This window comes from Panulirus ornatus, chromosome 2, assembly GCF_036320965.1.
Source record: "Panulirus ornatus isolate Po-2019 chromosome 2, ASM3632096v1, whole genome shotgun sequence".
In the NCBI taxonomy this organism is placed as follows: domain Eukaryota; kingdom Metazoa; phylum Arthropoda; class Malacostraca; order Decapoda; family Palinuridae; genus Panulirus; species Panulirus ornatus.
In genome coordinates this window covers 74,285,935-74,309,372 of record NC_092225.1, presented here as the reverse complement: position 1 = coordinate 74,309,372, position 23,438 = coordinate 74,285,935, and the positions used below count along the sequence as shown (strand labels likewise).

The following is a 23,438-nucleotide window of genomic DNA, read 5'->3' as shown; positions in this document are numbered from 1 at the left end:
AATTTTATCGCCCGTCTTTGTATTTGTTCTACGTTTTCCTCCTTTTTTGTTGTTTGGGAGCCAGACTTGGCAACATTCCAGGTGCGGTCTTACAAGAGCAGAAAAAAATTTCCGGTATTTCGTGGTCGATGTTCCTCGCTATGTAACTCTGTAACTGGTTTCATTCATCACCTGTTGCTGAACACTTCCGTATACTTCACATTGTTACTGACAACAATATTCACTTCCTATATTTTCGTTAATGGATTTCCGAATATCTGATCTTCGCGTTTCGTGTTCTTGTCAACAAAGTAGCATTACTTTGCCGGCCGTTGTCCACATTTATTTCTCTCCGTCATCTCTATGACGACTAGGTTGCTACGTTAACATTACTAAATGATGGAACCAAAGTATTCCACAGTCTCCCTCATTTATAGCTCTACCTCCGTCTTGTATAGTCATCTAATGAGGGAATCTTAATACAAGTCAAACTTTAGATTAATTTGTCATGAAAAGATCAGGGCCGGCACTCGTCAGTTCAGCCAGTGCGAGCGAGGCTTCGTACTTGTAAAACCTCACGTTGCTATCAGCCCTCCAGCCAGTCTACTCCCGACGAATAATGCGTCCCCTAGGCCATGAGCGCCCTTTTTTTTTTTTTTTTATGCGCGTGTGTACGAGGTTGAGAAATAGAGATCGTACTTTCAAGAACCAGCAAGACTTTGCTAAAAAAAAAAAAAGAGGGGGGAGGGGGGCTGGGTGCTAACGCGTACCGCTCACCGTTGGAAAACTTTAGTTACGAGGAACAACGGGTGCGAGTTACGTTGTGTTCGAGATGAATAGAGATACCACCCGCCCATGTGTGAGTATAGAGCAACCTGGGCCAAATAAGCGAACTTACCACCACTGAAATGGTAGCTCAATCACTACGCAGCAGTCACTAACCCTCCCGCTACCCAGGCAGGTAATACACGTTATACCAGCCTGGTCGGTGGCTGCCAAACACCTACTACGTAGAGCGCGCGGACACAACCGACCAGAGAGACCAGAGCAACACTAGGATCAGTCAGGACGATCCGGGCCACTCCTCAGTGCAGCAAAAGACACGTGGGAGGTACAGACGAAGGGTGGCAACAAACTGAGCGAACCCAAGCTTGGAGAAAAGAGCATCTGTTCCTTGCAGGCAGGCAGGCATGTGGGTGCACCGCCTTCCCCTGGAACTATCCACGTAGCGACATTTGTTCCTAGGAAAGACGCCCGGCACCAGAGGCGCCCCAACGCAGTGCACGTTGCAGACACCCTGGAAGGTTCTTACTGCCATCTAGGGTAATGAAAAACACCAATACAAATTTTCAGAAGGGAAACCAGAGCCGAGGATTAAGCTATGATCGCGCAAGGTGGCATGATGGCATAGCGATACTGCTGCTTATTTGGAGGGGACCCATGTAGGCGGTACGAACTACTGGTTCATTGTCTCCAGTGGTAACGAAAGACACCACCACTGACAACCACTGGTGAAGAATCGATTTTCTACATAAATGTAGAGTCGAGAAGACGGTTGGTCTAAGCCTATGTACACCAAGTCGACCCATACGCATGTGGGTAGAGCCTGTGTGCTACGTCAATGGCCTTAAAAGAAAACGTACTGGTACAAAGCTAACGAAAACGTAGATTCATCTACACTTTGCTCACACTTTCCTCGGTATTCATAACTTCCCTCAGTATCCGTACCTCACCTCACAGTATCCGTACCTCACCTCACAGAATCCGCACCTCTCCTCATTATCATAACTTCCCTCGGTATCCATATCTTCCCTCACAGTATTCTTGCAACTGAGGGTTCAGGGCCGCGTGACGTCACAAGGCGGCCTGCGCGGCCGGGTCCGTTTTTCTTTGTTATGTATGGGCTTATACATCTGCTAACACGAGACATCAAACCTATCCGTTGAAGAGTAAAGGATCTGTAACGATTGTAGTGACCAAGAACGATTCTCCCAGCTTAGCAGCCTCCACACCGCACAGATCGGCACTACTGCGGCAAATATTGGCCAGTCGTGTAACGTTAACTAACATGAAGTAGTAAAACAGATCTTACCCAGGTACCACAGGGCTATAGTCAGGGATCAAACAGGCCGCAATGTTTTTGACCAGAGAACTTCAGCTTGAGGTACGGCAACTGCAAGGTCAACCCTCCTCCCCTCCCTTCCTATCTCTCCCGGAGTTGCAGACACAAGGACGCCAGCTTCACAGGAACGTCTCCAGCCTTGACGCATCGGTCACGAGGCTGACCAGAACAACGGGGTACAGCCAGCACCTGGATGTACTACCTACCTATATATATATATATATATATATATATATATATATTTTCTTTTTTTGCCGCTGTCTCCCGCGTTTGCGAGGTAGCGCAAGGAAACAGACGAAAGAAATGGCCCAACCCACTCCCATACACATGTATATACATACGTCCACACACGCAAATATACATACCTACACAGCTTTCCATGGTTACCCCAGACGCTTCACATGCTCTGATTCAATCCACTGACAGCACGTCAACCCCGGTATACCACATCGATCCAATTCACTCTATTCCTTGCCCTCCTTTCACCCTCCTGCATGTTCAGGCCCCAATCGCACAAAATCTTTTTCACTCCATCTTTCCACCTCCAATTTGGTCTCCCTCTTCTCCTCGTTCCCTCCACCTCCGACACGTATATCCTCTTGGTCAATCTTTCCTCACTCATTCTCTCCATGTGCCCAAACCATTTCAAAACACCCTCTTCTGCTCTCTCAACCACGCTCTTTTTATTTCCACACATCTCTCTTACCCTTACGTTACTTACTCGATCAAACCACCTCACACCACACATTGTCCTCAAACATCTCATTTCCAGCACATCCATCCTCCTGCGCACAACTCTATCCATAGCCCACACCTCGCAACCATACAACATTGTTGGAACCAAACATACCCATTTTTGCTTTCCGAGATAATGTTCTCGACTTCCACACATTCTTCAAGGCTCCCAGGATTTTCGCCCCCTCCCCCACCCTATGATGCACTTCCGCTTCCATGGTTCCATCTGCTGCCAGATCCACTCCCAGATATCTAAAACACTTTACTTCCTCCAGTTTTTCTCCATTCAAACTTACCTCCGAATTGACTTGACCCTCAACCCTACTGTACCTAATTACCTTGCTCTTATTCACATTTACTCAACCTTCTTTCACACACTTTACCTAACTCAGTCACCAGCTTCTGCAGTTTCTCACATGAATCAGCCACCAGCGCTGTATCATCAGCGAACAACAACTGACTCACTTCCCAAGCTCTCTCATCCCCAACAGACTTCATACTTGCCCCTTTTTCCAAAACTCTTGCATTCACCTCCCTAACAACCCCATCCATAAACAAATTAAACAACCATGGAGACATCACACACCCCTGCCGCAAACCTACATTCACTGAGAACCAATCACTTTCCTCTCTTCCTACACGTACACATTCCTTACATCCTCGATAAAAACTTTTCACTGCTTCTAACAACTTGCCTCCCACACCATATATTCTTAATACCTTCCACAGAGCATCTCTATCAACTATCATATGCCTTCTCCAGATCCATAAATGCTATATGCAAATCCATTTGCTTTTCTAAGTATTTCTCACATACATTCTTCAAAGCAAACACCTGATCCACACATCCTCTACCACTTCTGAAACCACACTGCTCTTCCCCAATCTGAGATATATATATATATATATATATATATATATATATATATTATCCCTGGGGATAGGGGAGAAAGAATACTTCCCACGTATTCCCTGCGTGTCGTAGAAGGCGACTAAAAGGGGAGGGAGCGGGGGGCTGGAAATCCTCCCATCTCGTTTTTTTTTTAATTTTCCAAAAGCAGGAACAGAGAAGGGGGCCAGGTGAGGATATTCCCTCAAAGGCCCAGTCCTCTGTTCTTAAAGCTACCTCGCTAACGCGGGAAATGGCGAATAGTTTGAAAAAAAAAAATATATATATATATATATATATATAAAGAATATAAAGTCAGCTGACTTGACCTGACCGGAGCTATGTTGACGTATCAAGGAGACATATTCCGGGTACCCAATTTTTTTTTTCCGTTGAGCGGGGATGACGCGTAACGCTAACCGCAGGCAAATTTAGCGATAAAAAGAGTCTTGTGGGACATGTCTTGTGCTAAGCCTGGTAGTATCCACCCGGTACGTGCTTGCCTCACACACACACACACTAGGCTACCTTTACAGGAGGAGTTAAAGTCTTACGACCCCACCTCCACTGACGGTCATAGAGGTCAAGCCTGGAACACAACAATAATGAACAGCAAAAAAGAATAAAAGATTGGGCAAGTTTTTTTTTTCTGAGGGGAAGGGAGGGGGGGGGGATGACAAGGTTGTCTTCCATATTGGATTAAGTTACTAGAAAGGTCACGAGTTGGTAGAATTCCAAAGCTCTTAGAATTCTAAAAGGGTTAAAAAAAAAAAAAAAAAGTTTACTTTCGAACTGGCTGTAACGTCAGTATGTGACGCAGTGGCATGACAACTACAGCAAGGCCTTGTTAGTGGGAGGGGGCAGACGAGAAGCAAACCTCATGGAAGCAGAAACTAAACACCATTTACAAAATTAGTGACAAAAAGCAGCAGCAAGAGATGGGGAAAGTTGTTGAAGTCAGTCTGGTGCAGCGATAAGTCTGGCTACTGTGGACTTGATCATGTGTGTGGAGCTAGATCCTGGTCAAATGTGAAGGGCGTACTGAAATACTGAACAAGGACAAAAGAGTCCTTTGTAAAACGCGAGCAACTGCTCCAGTGATAAATGTGTCAACCTCTCAACACGAGTAGAAGTTACTTGACAAGACAGACTGATGCTGTAGAGAGTTTCCATCGCAGATAATACTGTACAGTTCTGATACACTGACCAGTATAGTCTAAAGTGCAAGCAAAAGAGATAGAGAGGGTCTTGAGGAAAATGTATAAAAACTGGTTTTATTGAAAACTGCGTCTCTGAGGCGTTCTCAAACGTTATATCTGCCCCACCAGGAAATTCCATCCATACCTCAGTTGTTTGTAGCAGTCGTAATGAGATTAGTAGATGAAACTAGAATATGAAGATGAATAATGGAAGAATGAAATGCAGTAGTCGTCAGCACACGAGTAAACACTGGTTTATTCTACAGATGAATTAAGGTCGAGGAGGAAGAAGGGAGGAGACGGGACAGAACCCTTAGGAACACTAGTGTTGACAGGATGGACCATTACAAATCAAAGAAGTGGACCGAGCAGAAGCTGCAGATGGAACAGCAAGGGAGGAAAGGTGGAAGACATTAGAGATTAGATCCTTTACCCAGACCATCAAAAGCTTTCAAACTAATACAAGCCGCAGCGGCCCTAGTCTGCCTCAAGAGAGGATGACCTGACATTTATGAAGGTAAACATACCAGCGGTGGATCACAACTTGCCAAAATTATACTGGTGGCAGATACCCCAGACTCATAATAATTAAGGAAATGGGAGTCGGGGACCGGTACAACCCACACAGGTTGTGCCAGTGCATTTCTTTTTTTTTAGGAGAGCAAAGTTTTGGACTTTAAACTACGTAAAACAAGCAAATGCTGGCACAAGCTTTAAGGGATATTCAAAAGCACGAGAATATAATCGTTCGCTCCAAGTCTGTTGAGCGTCCAAGGATAGGCGTGATTTTTGGGATGAGCATGCGATTAGAAGAGGCGAATGAAGCGGTGAAGCAATGCAAGTTGTCCCAAGTGGTACAGAAAAAAAAAAAAACCAGGTTTTATCAGTAGAACTAACATCTGTAGTGTCCTCGGTACAGAAAAGAGAAGGAAAGTCTGGCAAAAAAAAAAAATGTTGGCAAATTATTTTTCGTCTAAAGATCATAAATGCCTGTTGGCGGAAGACGGTAGTATACTTACGAAGGGTAATGAGCTTCCCCTCACAGGAGAACATCCCCTTATAAGTGAACTTTGTTACGCAGGATAACTTCCTCTCAGACGAGAACTTCTCGCGGGAAAACTTAGTCTCACAGAGCTTCGCCTTAAGAACTCCGCATCACGGGATGACTTCGCCTCAAAGTAGAGCTTAGCTTTATGGGAAATTTAGCCTCAAAGCAGAGCTTGACCCTAAAGGAGAGCTTGGAAAGGTGTCTCAATGAAATCCAGTGTCTCACGAATAACCAGACTTAGGACGTCTGAACGGGACATAATCACCTGAAGGAAGAGCTTTTCCAGTCTTAATCTGCCAGCTACCCTGACCAGCTGGTCTCAACTGGAAGCTAAGAAGGAATAGATAAAGAAAGGTGGATTGGATTGGATTATAGGATTTAAGGTTACAAGCTAAGCACTGGAGCTTCCAAGGCTATTCAGCAATCTATATAGAAAGCAGAATGGAATGCCTCTTATTGTCCCCAATAATAACCTTCAGAATTAAGAATATCACCGAGGAAGGGCACTCCACTCGTCAGAAAAATGAGTAACAATTCATAGTCTAGTGGGTGCTACCCTGGTGCTGCACGTGGTGTTTACCAGGGAGAAGGATGTGCTCAGATGTCCAAAAGTGCAAAAATATCTGGTCATGCGAATTAACAACTTGACCTTGTCTATGTACAGCGTGAGGTAAGATGTGACGAAATCCGGTGTTGCAAGTGCGCTCTGATACTGTGGCAGGATTTGAACCACTCTTTGTGGTGTAATCCTTCAGCTTGAGAATTTATATAGTCACGGCGTGAGCTCCCTGGGCTGGAGAGAATGCTTATGTACAGGTGTTGCCGACCCTACAACAATCTTGATATGAACATCCTTACGTAAGTTAAGGTTAGTGTGTAGATGTTATCACAACAATACAGTCTTAATGATGTATTCTTAATTTCCCTTAGTGGTTCGGATCCACATACGCACACAAACAGTCGCATGTTACAAGCTGCGAGTCTAACAAGGTACCCTCGACTAGTCCCGTGTCATATATTTACAGTGAACAATGCAATCCTTCGCCTCACCAGGGAGTGACACGGAAAAACAATTACTCCAGAGTATTCTTAACGAATGTTGACACTCCGGGATGCCACGTGCGGAGTTGTGTAGGAGCCTCAAAAACTGATCATTCAAGTTGATTACATATGCTCCGTCCACCAGGCCAGGCAGGTTCATATGCACGATGCTCGTGGACTGCCCCAGGACAGACCACCAACAGAATAAAAAAAAGTGTGAAGCGAGACCAGCGACTCCCCACACCTGACGCCTCTGCTGCCGTTCCGAGGTCACCCCACACCAAATTACAACACGATAAAGCTGCTTTAGCAATAACTTCATAGACAGCGACCAGTAGCAGGAAGAACTTCACGTGCTCTCTACTTTCTTGAGCTCTCGTCACCAGGCAAGACTTTCCCACCATTACTGCCTTCAGAGACAGTATATGAAAAAATATCAGCCATTACTTTGTGTGGTAATTCCAGAGCTGAACACAGTGTACCTGTATCCAGGGATTTCGTCAGTTCTGAGGTGCAAAACTGGTTAGGTAGGAACCTGGCCTCCAAAACAGTTCGGACACCTTTTGGGATTAGTTGACGGAGAAAAGTTTTCCTAGAGTGACTTTGTGACCTTGACTCCCTCTTAGTTGAACCTCAGATCTTAGTTTCTTTTTCTTTTTTTTTTTTACAGTGATTTCAAAACTACAATGAAGCTGCACTGCTGTCCGGGATCACCCTACTTCCCACTTCAAAATACCAACCCTTCCCGTTGTATCGGACAACACATGCATCAAAGGTCATCTGTTAGCAAATGACCAAAGTTTTTCAAAGATTTTCAGGGGCCACTCTTACCGTCATGAAACGAGTCTGGGACTCTTACTGTCCCAATCGTAAGAGATTCTACATAGGATCAGGTGTTGTTGCGATGGTCTCTACAAGACACCTTGGGTTTGAAGCACAATCGCTCCAAAACAGTGTGCTCGGATACATTGAGCTGGTCTCCTCAATATTCCAACTCGACTTAACCCACTATCCCCTCCTAGTTGGGGTTTCCCTACCACCAGCAGACTCAAATTTACAGGTAATAGCCTCAGTAAACGCGTATTTGACTCAAATGACCTCGGACATTTTTCCACTGGAAACCACCTCACTGACACGTTGCAAGGTACTCGTGACAAGTTAATTCTGATCATCACGTAACACGCTACTGCCGAGAAACATTTTACAGCACACAACTGCAATCATCACTAACCTTCAGGGTTCAGCCCATGGATACGGTACGTTGACGCTGAGGTCGAGGAAGCAAAAAAAACATGAGCATCGACATCTCATATGATGCTACTTATTGTGCACTGGCTTGACAGATGAAATCTCAAGTCACTTTCAAAAGGGGGTCATGTAACATCAGCTGCCACCTGAACATACAAGTCAAATGTTCGACAAGAAAAGGATTTTCAGTCGTGAGAGACGTTCCCTCCTGCCTCACACTCGTCTCACATCAGTAGTTCATAACGTCTGTGCCCATCGGTGCAACAGCAGCCAAACCTGTCCAGTACCCAGAGTACACACACACTCCTCACTCTTCCCTTCCTGGAAAGTCTCTGGAATTTAACCCCTTGAGCACTAGAGTACATCCTTTAGCAGACAGTGCAACCTTCGAGAACCGAGGCACGACCCTAGAGAACCGAGGCACGACCCTCGAGAACGAATGAAGAAGTGATCCTTGAGATTAAGGGTTCGACCCTCTAGAACAGAAGTACAACTTTAGAGGACAGCCACACAACCTTGTACAAAAGTCCGACCCTCCAGCAGGACGCTTGGGGACGATTGTCTGGAACTTTGGACTTGATCCTCAAGGGTCAGGTCGAATTCCAGGTCATGCCTAAGAGTGGTACCACCGTGCTTAAGGAAGAGAGTCGTGACTCCTCGAGTACATAATGTACGTTCCAGGTCTGAACCACTGAACTAACCTCCGGTGATTAACATTAGATCAGAAATACGCAAGTTACAGAGCAGGTGTCCGTAACCCTTGCCAGTGGTACAGCTCGACAAGCTTCTGCTGCCATCACACATGGCGTGTGGCCAATATAGTCTAGATAATAAGTGGGCCAGCCAGATGTCAACACTAAAGGTGCAAGCACGCCCGACCACCTGGCCCTCGGGCCCGCCATGACCATAGAGTGAAGGAGACGAATTCCAGTTGTACTACGAACGACACTTACTGGGAGAGCATGATCCCTTCCCGAGGAGGATGGTAAACAATTGCAGGTCAGACCAACCAAACCAACCACAACACCTTTACTGAACTTGTTCAGGATGGTAAACAATTGCAGGTCAGACCAACCAAACCAACCACAACACCTTTACTGAACTTGTTCAGGATGGTAAACAATTGCAGGTTAGACCAACCAAACCAACCACAACACCTTTACTGAACTTGTTCAGGATGGTAAACAATTGCAGGTCAGACCAACCAAACCAACCACAACACCTTTATTGAACTTGTTCAGGATGGTAAACAATTGCAGGTCAAACCAACCACAACACCTTTATTGAACTTGTTCAGGATGGTAAACAATTGCAGGTCAAACCAACCACAACACCTTTATTGAACTTGTTCAGTGTCAGTACAGGTAGTCGTATTTCATGGATCACGTTACAGTCTGCAGAGGACAGTTACACACACTAAAGATCATGAACATCTGTATGGATCAGTATAACGAAGGTCACACAGGTCACACGGTGTTCCATAATCCTCAAGATACCAAACATTAAATCATATACCATCCTTACCTCACCCAGCTGCAGGCAAGGTGAGGTGCTGCCAACACTTGCAGTCAGTCGTTATAGTACTGATCTATCACACAACCATCTTCTCTGACACAACGTTGCTGGGCCAATTTGAACTAAATTTGGCAGTGATGGTCCACTGTGGTCCATTTTCAAAACTGTGTCAGGGACCCAGACTAACATCCAAGAGGGTCTAAGTTACTGATAAAACCAGGGAAAGGACACGGGTCCTGGGAAGGACACGGGTCCTGGGAAAGGACATGGGTATTGCACACTTCATAATTTAACTCTTGAGTTGGAACTATTACTGTACATGTCGTGGCATTTTGATGTGGACTTTTCCACAGTTGATGAAATATCAGTTGGTGAAAAGAGGTGGGTCCTGGAAAGGACACAGGTCCAACCGTGTTGTACATTAGCCATAAATATAGTTTCATGCTATAATTCATGCTCATCCACTTGTGACCATAAGGAACAAGGTCGCGTGCATTCTTAACCCCTTGAAAATTATGGTATGACCTTCGAACACGACTGTGTACTACCCTAACGACTGTTGAGTGGCGTGGTCTTTGACCTTATCCTGACAGGTATAGTTATGAGGTCAAATCGTCATACCTCAAGGTCACTCCATTTTGTTTGAGGGTCGAATGATTATACACACCACAGCAGGGAAGTCAACGCCATAGTTACCCGGTTCGGTACATTTATCACTCAATTTCCCCACATCCCTGAAGGCACACACCTTGTTCTACATGGCCCCTTAACTTCCTTCGTCTGCAGACCACAGAACCTTTATCCCAGCAACGCCCCTGCCAATCCTACCCTCATCTCCTATAATTGCAACGCTCACTACCACCTCACCGCAGCCTTACCTCCTCTGCTGAAGGTGACCTTACCCATCATGATCGTAACCACGACGCAACCTACCTCCCCACTGTCGACCATTGTCTTCACCTTCGCTCTCAACCACCCTGGCAGCAGCTCTGCTAGTAACTATGCCAGGATTGGCTTGGTGCAAATTTGGGGTCACTTACCAAGATGGGGCTGACCGGGAGAACGACGGCCAGGACTAGCGGTGTCACCAGAACTGTTGCCAAGTCACTTACCGGGGTGGGGCTGCCCAGGGGAATGGCAGACAGGACCAAAGGTACGAGCACCAGCAGGACAGATCGCCAGTAGCGTTGCAGCGACGCCCACGGTATGACCATCTTGACTTCTCTCCTCTGCCCCGACGCACTTGTGTGTTTCTGGCCGCTTGTCTTACGAGTGAAAGTTCCTGGACATTCACTCAGTCCTCAGGGAGGCTGGGCCGGTAACCGACTTTCTTATCATCCAAATTATGGTTCATTAACTGTTGGCAGTTCCTTATCACTATAACTTAAGGTGTTCGATATTTTTCACTATTTTCCCTCTATATATCGATATAATCTGGAGAGAAGCAGTTTCCGCAGGTTATTGTCGCTGTCATGATTACGAATTACCCGAGAAAACCAGTTCCAGCCGCTAACAACAACAATCATTGCCTCATAATAACCGTAATTTTATTCCACATTATAATGGACATTTCTGTACGAATGGAATCTTAACATTTATAGAACCTGTTAGGGTCTCTCCTGCATGGTCTCAATAGTGTTAAAGCCTCCTAGAGGGTCTCGCTCAGTGTCGGAGCCTGGTATGGTCTACATCTCAACATTGTCGAGGTCTATTAGGGTCTCCCAAACATTCTTAACCTTATCGAAGGTTGCTAGGGGTCTGTCTCAGCCTCAACTGTGATGGTCTTCTATGGTCCCTCCCATACAGTCTCAACACCATCAGAACCTAAAAGGGTCTCTCCCACACATTCACACACACTAGTGTTCGGTCCCGCTAGGGTCTATACCATACAGTCTCGTCACTATCCGAACATACTGGGTTCCCTCCCACACCGTTTCAACACCATCTGAGTCTGCTAGGATCCCTCCACCACCGTCTCGCCACCATCTGAGTCTGCTAGGATCCCTCCATCACCGTCTCGCCACCATCGGAGTCTTCTAGGATCCCTCCATCACCGTCTCGCCACCATTGGAGTCTTCTAGGATCCCTCCATCACCGTCTCGCCACCATCGGAGTCTGCTAGGATCCCTCCATCACAGTCTCGCCACCATTGGAGTCTGCTAGGATCCCTCCATCACCGTCTCGCCACCATTGGAGTCTGCTAGGATCCCTCCATCACCGTCTCGCCACCATCGGAGTCTGCTAGGATCCCTCCATCACCGTCTCGCCACCATCGGAGTCTGCTAGGATCCCTCCATCACCGTCCCAACACCATCGGAGTGTGCTAGGATCCCTCCACCACCGTCTCGCCACCATCGGAGTGTGCTGGGATCCCTCCACCACCGTCTCGACACCATCGGAGTCTGCTGGGATCCCTCCACCACCGTCTCGACACCATCGGAGTCTGCTAGGATCCCTCCATCACCGTCCCAACACCATCGGAATCTGCTAGGATCCCCCCATCACCGTCCCAACACCATCAGAGTCTGCTGGGATCCCTCCATCACCGTCTCGCCACCATCGGAGTCTGCTAGGATCCCTCCATCACCGTCCCAACACCATCGGAGTGTGCTAGGATCCCTCCACCACCGTCTAAACACCATCGGAGTCTGCTAGGATCCCTCCCATACAGTTTCAACAAAATCTGCTAGGGCCCTCCCACGCAGTCTCAACACCATTGGAGTCTGCAAAGGTCCCTGCCACACATTTTGCAGTTGCAGAACCTGTTAGGGTCTCTGCCACATCCTCGACAATGCCAGAGTCTGCTTGGGTCTCTCCCACACGATTTGGAGAGAGTGTCTGCTAAGGTCTCCCCACACAGTCTGAACAGCACCAGACACAGCTAGAAGGTCTCCCACACAGACGCAACAATGCCGGAACCTGCTGGAGTCAACGCCAAGTGTCAGCAGTCGTCATAGACCAGCGTCTCTAGCGATCCACACCACCACCACCAGCTGTGCCATCCTGTGGTCATGTAGGCCGGTTGCTCGGGCATGTCATGTTGGCCCGTCCATCATCCTGGGCCTCTATCCGCTCCTCCCTGAGGAAGCGCTAATAATCACCACCACTACCAAACAGGTGAGGAACTTTACCGTCATGACTGCTCGACCCTTGAGCGTTACCAGCCCTAAAGTACGACGGTATGACCCAAGGGTATGATTTCTGGCCTTTTATCCAATCCGTCCGTAATGGTCAGGTCAGGTCAGACCAGTTGTTTACACCTATGGGTCACCAAACCCTCGGGCCTCAAGAAACAAGACGTATCACACACACACACACACACACACACACACTGGATGTTTGTGACGCAAGACTTTCTCTAGCGAGACCATGTAACCAGGTCGGGAGTGAGGGGCAATGCATCTGGCCACATCTACCGTAGGTCAAATATTCACCTCCACCGCTCCACTTCACCTCCACCGCTCCACTTCATCACTCTGCACACCAACAATACTGCACGTTCTCGCAATCAACTGACGTCATAATGTTATATAAACCATAATCGCCTCATTTGCATACATGCGTGGGTTACCTTACAAATAATTTGAATTTTTTAGATGAGTGAGGGAGGCCGGTCCCTAACCCGCCAGGGAAGGTAAATACAGACCACCAGGGGCCTGCACCAGGTGGGCACCTGGTAGTGATAATGGGGCTCCTAGCCAGCCGGCCAATAGTGTGCTTGTAGTGATGGGTCCCCAGTCAGCCATGTGCTAGTAGTGATGGGTCCCCCAGTCAGCCATGTGCTACTAGTGATGGGTTCCCCAGTCAGCCATGTGCTACTAGTGATGGGTTCCCCAGTCAGCCATGTGCTAGTAGTGATGGGTCCCCCAGTCAGCCATGTGCTACTAGTGATGGGTCCCCCAGTCAGCCATGTGCTACTAGTGATGGGTTCCCCAGTCAGCCATGTGCTACTAGTGATGGGTTCCCCAGTCAGCCATGTGCTACTAGTGATGGGTTCCCCAGTCAGCCATGTGCTACTAGTGATGGGTCCCCCCAGTCAGCCATGTGCTACTAGTGATGGGTTCCCCAGTCAGCCATGTGCTACTAGTGATGGGTTCCCCAGTCAGCCATGTGCTACTAGTGATGGGTCCCCCAGTCAGCCATGTGCTAGTAGTGATAGGGCAGCCATGTGCTAGTAGTGATAGGGCAGCCATGTGCTAGTAGTGATAGGGCAGCCATGTGCTAGTAGTGATGGGTCCCCCAGTCAGCCATGTGCTAGTAGTGATGGGTCCCCCAGTCAGCCATGTGCTAGTAGTGATGGGTCCCCCAGTCAGCCATGTGCTAGTAGTGATGGGTCCCCCAGTCAGCCATGTGCTAGTAGTGATGGGTCCCCCAGTCAGCCATGTGCTAGTAGTGATGGGTCCCCCAGTCAGCCATGTGCTACTAGTGATGGGTCCCCCAGTCAGCCATGTGCTACTAGTGATGGGTCCCCCAGTCAGCCATGTGCTAGTAGTGATAGGGCAGCCATGTGCTAGTAGTGATAGGGCAGCCATGTGCTAGTAGTGATAGGGCAGCCATGTGCTAGTAGTGATGGGTCCCCCAGTCAGCCATGTGCTAGTAGTGATGGGTCCCCCAGTCAGCCATGTGCTAGTAGTGATAGGGCAGCCATGTGCTAGTAGTGATGGGTCCCCCAGTCAGCCATGTGCTAGTAGTGATGGGTCCCCCAGTCAGCCATGTGCTAGTAGTGATGGGTCCCCCAGTCAGCCATGTGCTAGTAGTGATGGCTCCCCCGCAGCCATGCACCAGTGGGTCTCCCATCCTCGCTGAAGGACAAATGGATCCTCCCCCAGTGTAAGGCAAGGCAGGCAGGGCACGAGCATCCTGCAGCGGCTAATAATCAGTCAGGGGGATCTGCATGTGGCCCCCTAGTACCCCTACACTCCCAGGGGCGCTGCTCCTAGCGAGGGAGAGACTCACCTCGGCCACTCCCCCTCACACACACCTTGCCTTCTACCGTACACTCAACACTCCCGCAGCTTTTGAGACAATACTGCCAGCACACCAGCCTGGATATGGCCACATGACGGAACTATCAACAACCACGTCCCACTCAGGATACCCTTCACCTACCCATCACATAACCACGTCCCACTCAAGATACCTTTCACCTGCCCATCACATAACCACGTCCCACTCAAGACACCCTTCACCTGCCCATCACATAACCACGTCCCACTCAAGATACTCTTCACCAGCCCATCACATAACCACGTACCACTCTGGACACCCTTCACCTGCCCATCACATGACCACGTCCCACTCAAGATACCTTTCACCTGCCCATCACATAACCACGTCCCACTCAGGACACCCTTCACTTGCCCATCACATACACGTCCCACTCAAGATACTCTTCACCTGCCCATCACATAACCACGTACCACTCTGGACACACTTCACCTGCCCATCACAACCACGTACCACTCAGGACACCCTTCACCTGCCCATCACATAACCACGTCCCACTCAGGACACCCTTCACCTGCCCATCACAACCACGTACCGCTCAGGACATCCTTCACCTGCCCATCACAACCATGTCCCACTCAAGATACCCCTCACCTGCCCATCACATAACCACGTCCCACTCAGGATACCCTCATCTGCCCATCACAACAACGTCCCACTCAGGATGCCCTTCACCTGCCCATCACATAACCACGTACCACTCAGGACACCCTTCACCTGCCCATCACAACCACGTCCCACTCAGGACAACCTTCAACTGCCCATCACAACCACGTCCCACTCAGGATGCCCTTCAACTGCCCATCATATAACCAGGTACCACTCAGGACACCCTTCACCTGCCCATCACAACCACGTCCCACTCAGGACACCCTTCACCTGCCCATCACATAACCACGTCCCACTCAGGACACCCTTCACCTGCCCATCACATAACCACGCCCCACTCAGGACACCCTTCAACCTACCCGTCTCATGTCAAGAACCACTTCACAGAATATCCTTCCCCCCCCCCCCCCCCCCCCCGTCAGATAAAACCTATTCCCGAACACCTACCACCTGCCCCTCAGGGAAAGACGCCATCTCGGTGGAGATTCGTCACCAACCGAACACAAACTCGCCACTTCCTGCACACTGGTCACCTGCCCATCAGAAGCACATCACCCCCCCCTCTACAGTGGTCACCTGGCAGCACACGAGAGCACCCAGTCCGGTGCCCAGGAGCCGCCAGGCTCCATCCAACACCCGAAAATTCTTCCACGAGTCGTTAACATCTCCGGCGTATAATACAGTATTCTGTAGCGTTCAAAATAGAGAAAACAATTCTCGGCACACTACTACATATCGGGTAATTTCATGGGTCATCAGAATCACTAGCGGTTCTCTGCCAACTCTCTCGCCCTCCACAAAACTAACATCACAGTAGAACGTTTTTGGTCACGTGTCTCTGTACAAAGCGCTGACACAAGTTGAGGCTACGGTGGGAGGAGCGGCGTGCAGCAGGTCTGGCGTCCTGCGATAGACTACACTCACAGTAAGGCCGGCCAGCCACTACCTTCCCCACGCCACACATCGCCACTTTTGAACCCTCAGCTGTGGCTCCCGTTCGTCATTATTTACAGCATTTTTTTGTGGTCCTTCTCGAGGACTTTTCCGACCCGAATTTCAAGGGGACCAGTTCGTAAAGTGGCACGTTACGCTACCAAGTGAAACATCGTTACACTGCTATAACGAGGCACTGTGACAAAGAGTTGTCAGACACCACCATCTTAATTATGATCCCTAGCTATCAAGTCCATACTTCATATTATTTCAATATGATCATTTACTAAGAATTATACCCTTAACAACCCCAGTCATTCTGTATCACAATTCTTGTCTGCTCGCTTGATAAACGCGTCTCGCCTGTTGCTGCAGGAGAATCCAGGATGTACGAGCGTAATAATAATACTAGACGCTCTAATCATTCTCCAGCCATCCATAACAGGAAACTAGCACATTACACTTCAATAAAAGGCGAGGGAAGGTTACAAAAAGTATCCTTCAGGAACGAAATACTTCGTAACCTACAACCTTGAGGCTCCCGCAGCTGGCCGCCCTGTTTCATACTGTTGTCTGGCCACGAATTTCCGCTTTCCGGAAAGTTTCTGGCCTCCAGGAAAACCATGGGCGTCTCACGTTAACCCCACATCCTCCCAAGGAAAGCTGGCTTAATTGTCGGCAGGCATGTACCCCAGTACCTGTACACCCTAGTAACAGTGTCAACACGTACACCTGTACACCCTAGTAACAGTGTCAACACGTACACCTGCACACCCTAGTAACAGTGTCAACACGTACACCTGCACACCCTAGTAACAGTGTCAACACGTACACCTGCACACCCTAGTAACAGTGTCAACACGTACACCTGCACACCCTAGTAACAGTGTCAACACGTACACCTGCACACCCTAGTAACAGTGTCAACACGTACACCTGCACACCCTAGTAACAGTGTCAACACGTACACCTGCACACCCTAGTAACAGTGTCAACACGTACACCTGCACACCCTAGTAACAGTGTCAACACGTACACCTGCACACCCTAGTAACAGTGTCAACACGTACACCTGCACACCCTAGTAACAGTGTCAACACGTACACCTGCACACCCTAGTAACAGTGTCAACATGTACACCTGCACACCCTAGCAAGAACGAGTAAAATCTCTATATAAACAGGAGGAAAATGAAGTGAAGGAGCATCAAAATATTAGTCTACTACGAACAGATGAAAAATTAGAAATCAAGGAAAATCCGACGAACCAATAACAACAATGAGGGACTACAGAGGGTACACACAAACAAATCTAGAATAAATAAAAAAATAAATGAGAAATAAGAGTCATTTACAATTGAAAGATGGAGAGTAATGGACATAGAGTTGTTGTCAGTAGTATGGTTAGCGAAGGTGGCCATGATGTAGTCCAGGGTGGGCTACCCAAGGTCCAGCACACACGCCAGCCTCAGTGGTCGTCAACATAAATCATCGTTAGTCATCATCATAGTCATCAATGCTAGCGCAATCATATCCTTGTCACTAACCTATTACTTTAATATTACTGGTCAGGTCGAAGGTTAACTTTTCCAAAGACACACCATCATAACTACTACTTCCTCTTGAACCGAACCAACATCATTTGAGGTCAGGTCAAAATCCCATCTTCAAAACAGCCTCATCCCTATAAATCTTCACTTAAGCTTCATCATTATACTTATAGTTTCACCTCTCAATCTCCATTACACCCTTATCATTACTCCCTCGTCCTGATTACAAACATTATCATTACTCCCTCATGCTGATTACACACTATCATTACATTTATCTTCCCTACGCCCTCCCCATCCCCTTACTACCCTCTCATTTTCACACATCTTCACAATATCCTTATTTTCACTAAAGTTCAAAGCCAACCCTGAACACTGCTCGAATATCTTATATTCACCATACAAGTTGGGCACATGATCGGCCGAGTACTTTTTCCACACAAAAAACGATCAGTATTTTGATTCATGATTATTATCATTACCAGACATTTTTTGATCCGACCTGCATACGGTATGAAACACATGACACCACAGTGTCTGGTACAGCAGGAAACATTAGACTGGCCACGGGGCATGTATCATTATGACCTCATCCATGACCGTTGTGTTCCACCTGACCCAGACACAACCAATTTACTGGCTGACTAAAATGGCAGCCATGAGCTACAGACCAGAATCCCTTATAAGTGTGGCCTTTAAGAAACTATAGAAAATAACGATGGCCTTGAGTATGTCTTGAAAAGATGTAAGAATTAGAGAGAGAGAGAGAGAGAGAGAGAGAGAGAGAGAGAGAGAGAGAGAGAGAGAGAGAGAGAGAGAGAGAGGCAGCATCTGAGAGTTGAGATGAGTGGATGGAGTGTGTAGTTTGACCTTGGACCATCAGAAGGTCTGTGGATACCATTTTCCACACGAGACATGATGAATGAAGCTAGACCTTCAAGTTTGTGCCAGAGGACGGCTGTATCACTGGATTCATAACCAAGAGATGAGGCAGGCAACACAAGTCCAGGGAACGTTTTTGAACTGGGGAAGAGTGACAGGTGGAGTTCATCAGGGTTTAGTGTCTGGACCCCTATCATTTCTAATCTCCGAATTACTTACCAGACGAAATTCACACATTTTTCTATCATGCTAAATTACGAATGAAGTTTGATAATAGGGTATAATACGTTTACGAAGACAGACAATATACAAAAGCTCAAATTCCTTCTGGAAGCTATTTATATCAGGAGTTGAATGAGGAGTAACGAGACTAGATTGTGACCGAGAGAAAATAAGACAAACCTGATGCAGCGAAAGGGACCTTCATGTCGACATCACACTAAACATGTCGCAGAAAAATTACCTGAAGAGGATCTCTGGCAGACGTATTGTTTGGTCAATGTTCACGCTGCTTTCAGGCGTATGGAGAGACGCTGAGGATATCCTGTATAGAATGTTGAAGATACCCTGTATAGAATGTTGAAGATACCCTGTATAGAATGTTGAAGATACCCTGTATAGAATGTTGAAGATACCCTGTATAGAATGTTGAAGATACCCTGTATAGAATGTTGAAGATATCCTCCTGTATACAATGTAATACGACCCTAACAGGAACATGCTGCAGTGGCCAGCTCACCTCACACGAGGAAACAGGGACGCTCAAAAGCGTAAAACGAAATGCAACTAAAATACCAGAAGAGACAGAGTGGGACGGGTGATGAGACGAGGGGAACTAGATATATGAACACAGGAGAACAGAAGGATGACATGACCAACTATACATACCTAGGCGGCATAATGGTGATCTAGCAGTAACCTTTATATCAGAACTAGGCGAGGGATGGCTGTATACAGTTCCATGTGTAGAGTTCAATTCCTGTATACACGGGGTCCAAAGATTCAATAACTCCCCCCCTAAGTTAGCAGTGAGTTCGACGAATGAAAAGGCTTTCCCACGTGCGGTCCGAGAAAAAAAAGCATTCCCTGGGTTCCGAAATAAAGCAGCAGCCCCGTGTGGCCAGGGGAAAACATTCCCGTGCTAGCGAAAAAAAAAAAAAAAAATACGTGGCTCCGATAAAAAATCCCGTGTAGTCTGGAAAAAAAAAATATCGTAGGGTCAGACAAAAAAAATATCCCGTGGTGTCCGAGAGAAGCACCGTGGGGTCCGAGAGAAGACGTCTATCACAGTGAACTTAAGAGGCAGAAACAAAATAGTTTCCAGTCGGCTTTTAACATTTCCTCTACGACGGTAAAGTAATTTGTATTATCATGTGTCTGGCATCCGCACAGCAATGCAAAGAAAAATAAAAGCTTCCTTACGAGGTAACGAAATATGACTAATATTGATACACACACACACACACACACACACACACAACGCTCATATTGAAAACTGTCCGTGGAAGAAAGTGTCAATGTTTTCTCAAACTGGGCACACACAATTTTACTTTACTTCCCATGTTGCTTAAATCCTTTAATGTAAATGTTGCTTTCAGCAACAATAATATAATAAAGAATATCAATCAGGAATTCACTAGAAAATTCTCCTGGGTGCATCTATAAAGTGCAATGTAGAAATTGTCACGAGTTTTATGTTGGACAGACTGGTAAGTATCTTTGGTAGACTCGAGCAACATATAGTATAAGAGCAGGACAAGAATCAAATGACCTGTTTAATCACGATAAAAACCATGATCATTGTATTGACTGGAGTAATGCCATCTCAGCTATTAACTCTTACGAGAAATAGTGAATCTTCTATTATTAAAAACAAAGAATTATAATGTTAATATTAGTGATGGTTTATACAAATTGGATAACTTTATTGTTGATAAGATTTGTAAAATAAGTTTATGATACGCTTGTTGTCTGTCTTGGACAATCGCATGTTTACCAAATGGCGTCCTAGCTACGTCTCTTCGTTGTATATCAACCGACTTATACTTCTCTCATTGTACATAGATTCCGAATACAACACAAACGGGACATGAATTAGATTACCCAGCTTCAGCAACCCACTAACGCTATCACAGGTCTGCTACACAGGGACCAGTGACGGACGCACTCCACGAAGTGTACTTGAAGGTCCAGGATCACGCTAGTAAACACAAGTTTGCATATCTTAACAAGAGAAACAACATAACTTACGTTGTTGACGGTTGCGACGATGACAATTAAAGGGCCAATGACATACGAGTTACATCATAAAAACTGGGAAGTCTGGTGTATACACAACTATGATATAGGAAGATGAACTTGTAGCAGCAGTGAACTCAAATGCAACAACAAAAAAGTCCCTCTTTCGTTCCATTATTTATCATAAAACACACACAGGCATGAATATAAGCGTATACGCACGAGAACACTAAGACATGCGTACACACACCCACAAGAAGAGATCTATGGACGAACGCACAGAAGCAAAGGTTCAAACAGGACGAAGGCCACAAGCACCGGCATGGAAACTGGTGATGGCAAACGCCGAGCGGAATCACACATACGAACACAGGCACAATATTCTGGTCTTCAAGGTTTTCATCTGTATATTCACAAGTTCCAGTTTCTCTGTCCTTAAACCGTAAATCATTCAGGCAGACAAGCGCGCACGCACACGCGTGCGCACACACACACACACACAGCAAGAAATGGATATGAATAATGTATAACAAAAATTTTAAATCTTTCGTTCAACTTAAAGGTGTAAACACGTCGGCTGGTGCATACCACAGTGCTTATTGCTGGGCGGATGTGGGCACACGACATAACTACTGACCACCACACGCTGGTACAGGTATACTCTGTAGAAACTTTCCTGTTGTACGAAGCAACCTCTATAGGAGACGTCCCTGTTATTAGGAGAACCCTGTAAAAGACACGCCCCAGTTGTAGGAAGCATTTCCCCGGAACACGACTGGTAGAGGATGACTCAATGCTGCAGATTGCACAACCCGTTCCGCCTCAAGCCGGACGAGTTATGTAAACACGCCTGGAGGCCAGTCTTAACATTCCCCAAGAATTTCCTATCATCCTTAGAGGGTCGCCGTGTTGCTCGGGAAGCACACTGACCTCAGCAGCGTACCTCAACACCAGGTTTCCTCATGTTAGAATACTATGTCTCCTGGGAAGGTCACTACTGAGAGGGTCACTACTGAGTATGTCAACTAGGGATGATTTTTCTCGCTGGAACTACTACTGTTGTTGCTTGGGCTACGTCCTGAACTGTTCAGGGTGATCCTCTCTAACTAGTGGACAATGTTTTCATTTGAGCATGCGAAAGCACCACTACCCTGAGGACGCCACAGATACTGGTGGTATTTAATCTTGAGCGCGACTGTGAGACCCGGAGATAAGGCCGGGGAGAGCCATCATGCCCCAGGGTCGTCCCGTCCTGCTCAAGGCGAGGGGAGGTCGTGGCATCCTTATCTTATTAACTCTCCAAACCCAGACTAAGGTCGTCTTCCATTCCCCTGACCTATACAGTCATCCACATGGCTCGAGACATAGTACGCAGGTAAACGTGATCCATTTCTTCATATACGCAGGCTTTACTTCCTGCATTGGGGGTCTGTCTGGCCAACAGGTACACAACCAAGATTAATGTCTGCCGCGCCCACCAGCAACACGGGACAAAACTTCCCCACAGAACTCAAAGCCGACCTCCAGCAAGAACCTTACAATGGAACAGTGTTAAAAACATTCCGCTACAACTTTTTATGTCAATTTCTGACGTTTCAAGAAGACTGCAGACTCATCTTCCGGACTCTCGTTTGCACCCTTCGCAACGATATTCCCACTCAGTAATACACGCACGTAAAAACTTACTTTCCAGTAGGCAACAATTTCCATCCCCTGCCGCCTATCTGGAAATCACTGGCAACTGTGTAGGGTTTAGCAGTCGGCGTCGATATTTTCCTCGGAGTCTCTCCATACAGGAAACAATTAGCACCGCCTTTTTATCGTATGGATCTCGTTCACAATTAAATGGCACGCCAAAGGTCGCTCACCCGCGGCTACTCAGAACACAGAAAACTACCAATGACATTTACCGTAGCTAATTCCTACATGCTCTCACGAATATAAAGGCGAAATAAAACCTTGTGACCCAACAACCATCCTGATAAGTGTAGGGTTATAGGCAGACCTGCAAGTCGTCCACGTTAGCTAGATTCTTCTGTATAGTCGGGACGCAATACCATGAGGATTGTGTAGCCTAGTGCTACATGCTGGTCACGCAAGATGTATAGTTTTTATGTACGGTATACATGCCACATCTGACGGCGCGAATGTCTAACATTCAAAGAACACTTCATTGCTGCTAAGATAATGAGTTTCCAATGATTATCTTTTTTTATTTTTTGAGATCGTGTCCTTCTGTTAGAGATAATTCTGTATAAATCATAACCCGGGAATTTTTGTTCAAGATCTTGGACAAAGACGAAATGTCAAATGATCAAGTTCTTCCAATAACGAAGGTCAGAGTTGCTCAAGTTCTCTTATTTTTAACATATAGGGTGGCGGGGGTGAAGGCCAGGGTGGACCATGGTGTCGAATAAGAAAATGTGATTAATAGTCCACACGGA

General features: G+C 46.9%; 1 protein-coding gene across 12 annotated transcripts in view; it reads right to left on the bottom strand.

Moving 5' to 3' along the window:
• Positions 1 to 23,438, bottom strand: part of Indy (I'm not dead yet) — a 143,100-nt gene that overhangs the window by 43,822 nt on the left and 75,840 nt on the right. For 2 of the 12 annotated variants that reach the window (XM_071677602.1, XM_071677574.1), the window contains exons 1-2: positions 16,263 to 16,339; positions 10,889 to 11,210 (exon numbers count right to left, since the gene is read on the bottom strand). The exons of 6 other annotated variants lie outside the window; for them this stretch is intronic. In XM_071677602.1, the coding sequence (XP_071533703.1) occupies positions 10,889 to 10,990 (102 nt within the window). In that variant the 5' untranslated portion in view covers positions 10,991 to 11,210; positions 16,263 to 16,339. Of the gene's footprint in view, positions 1 to 10,888; positions 11,211 to 16,199; positions 16,340 to 23,438 lie in introns of those variants that run through there. 4 more of the 12 variants (XM_071677620.1, XM_071677565.1, XM_071677611.1 and 1 more) reach the window with 4 other exon arrangements.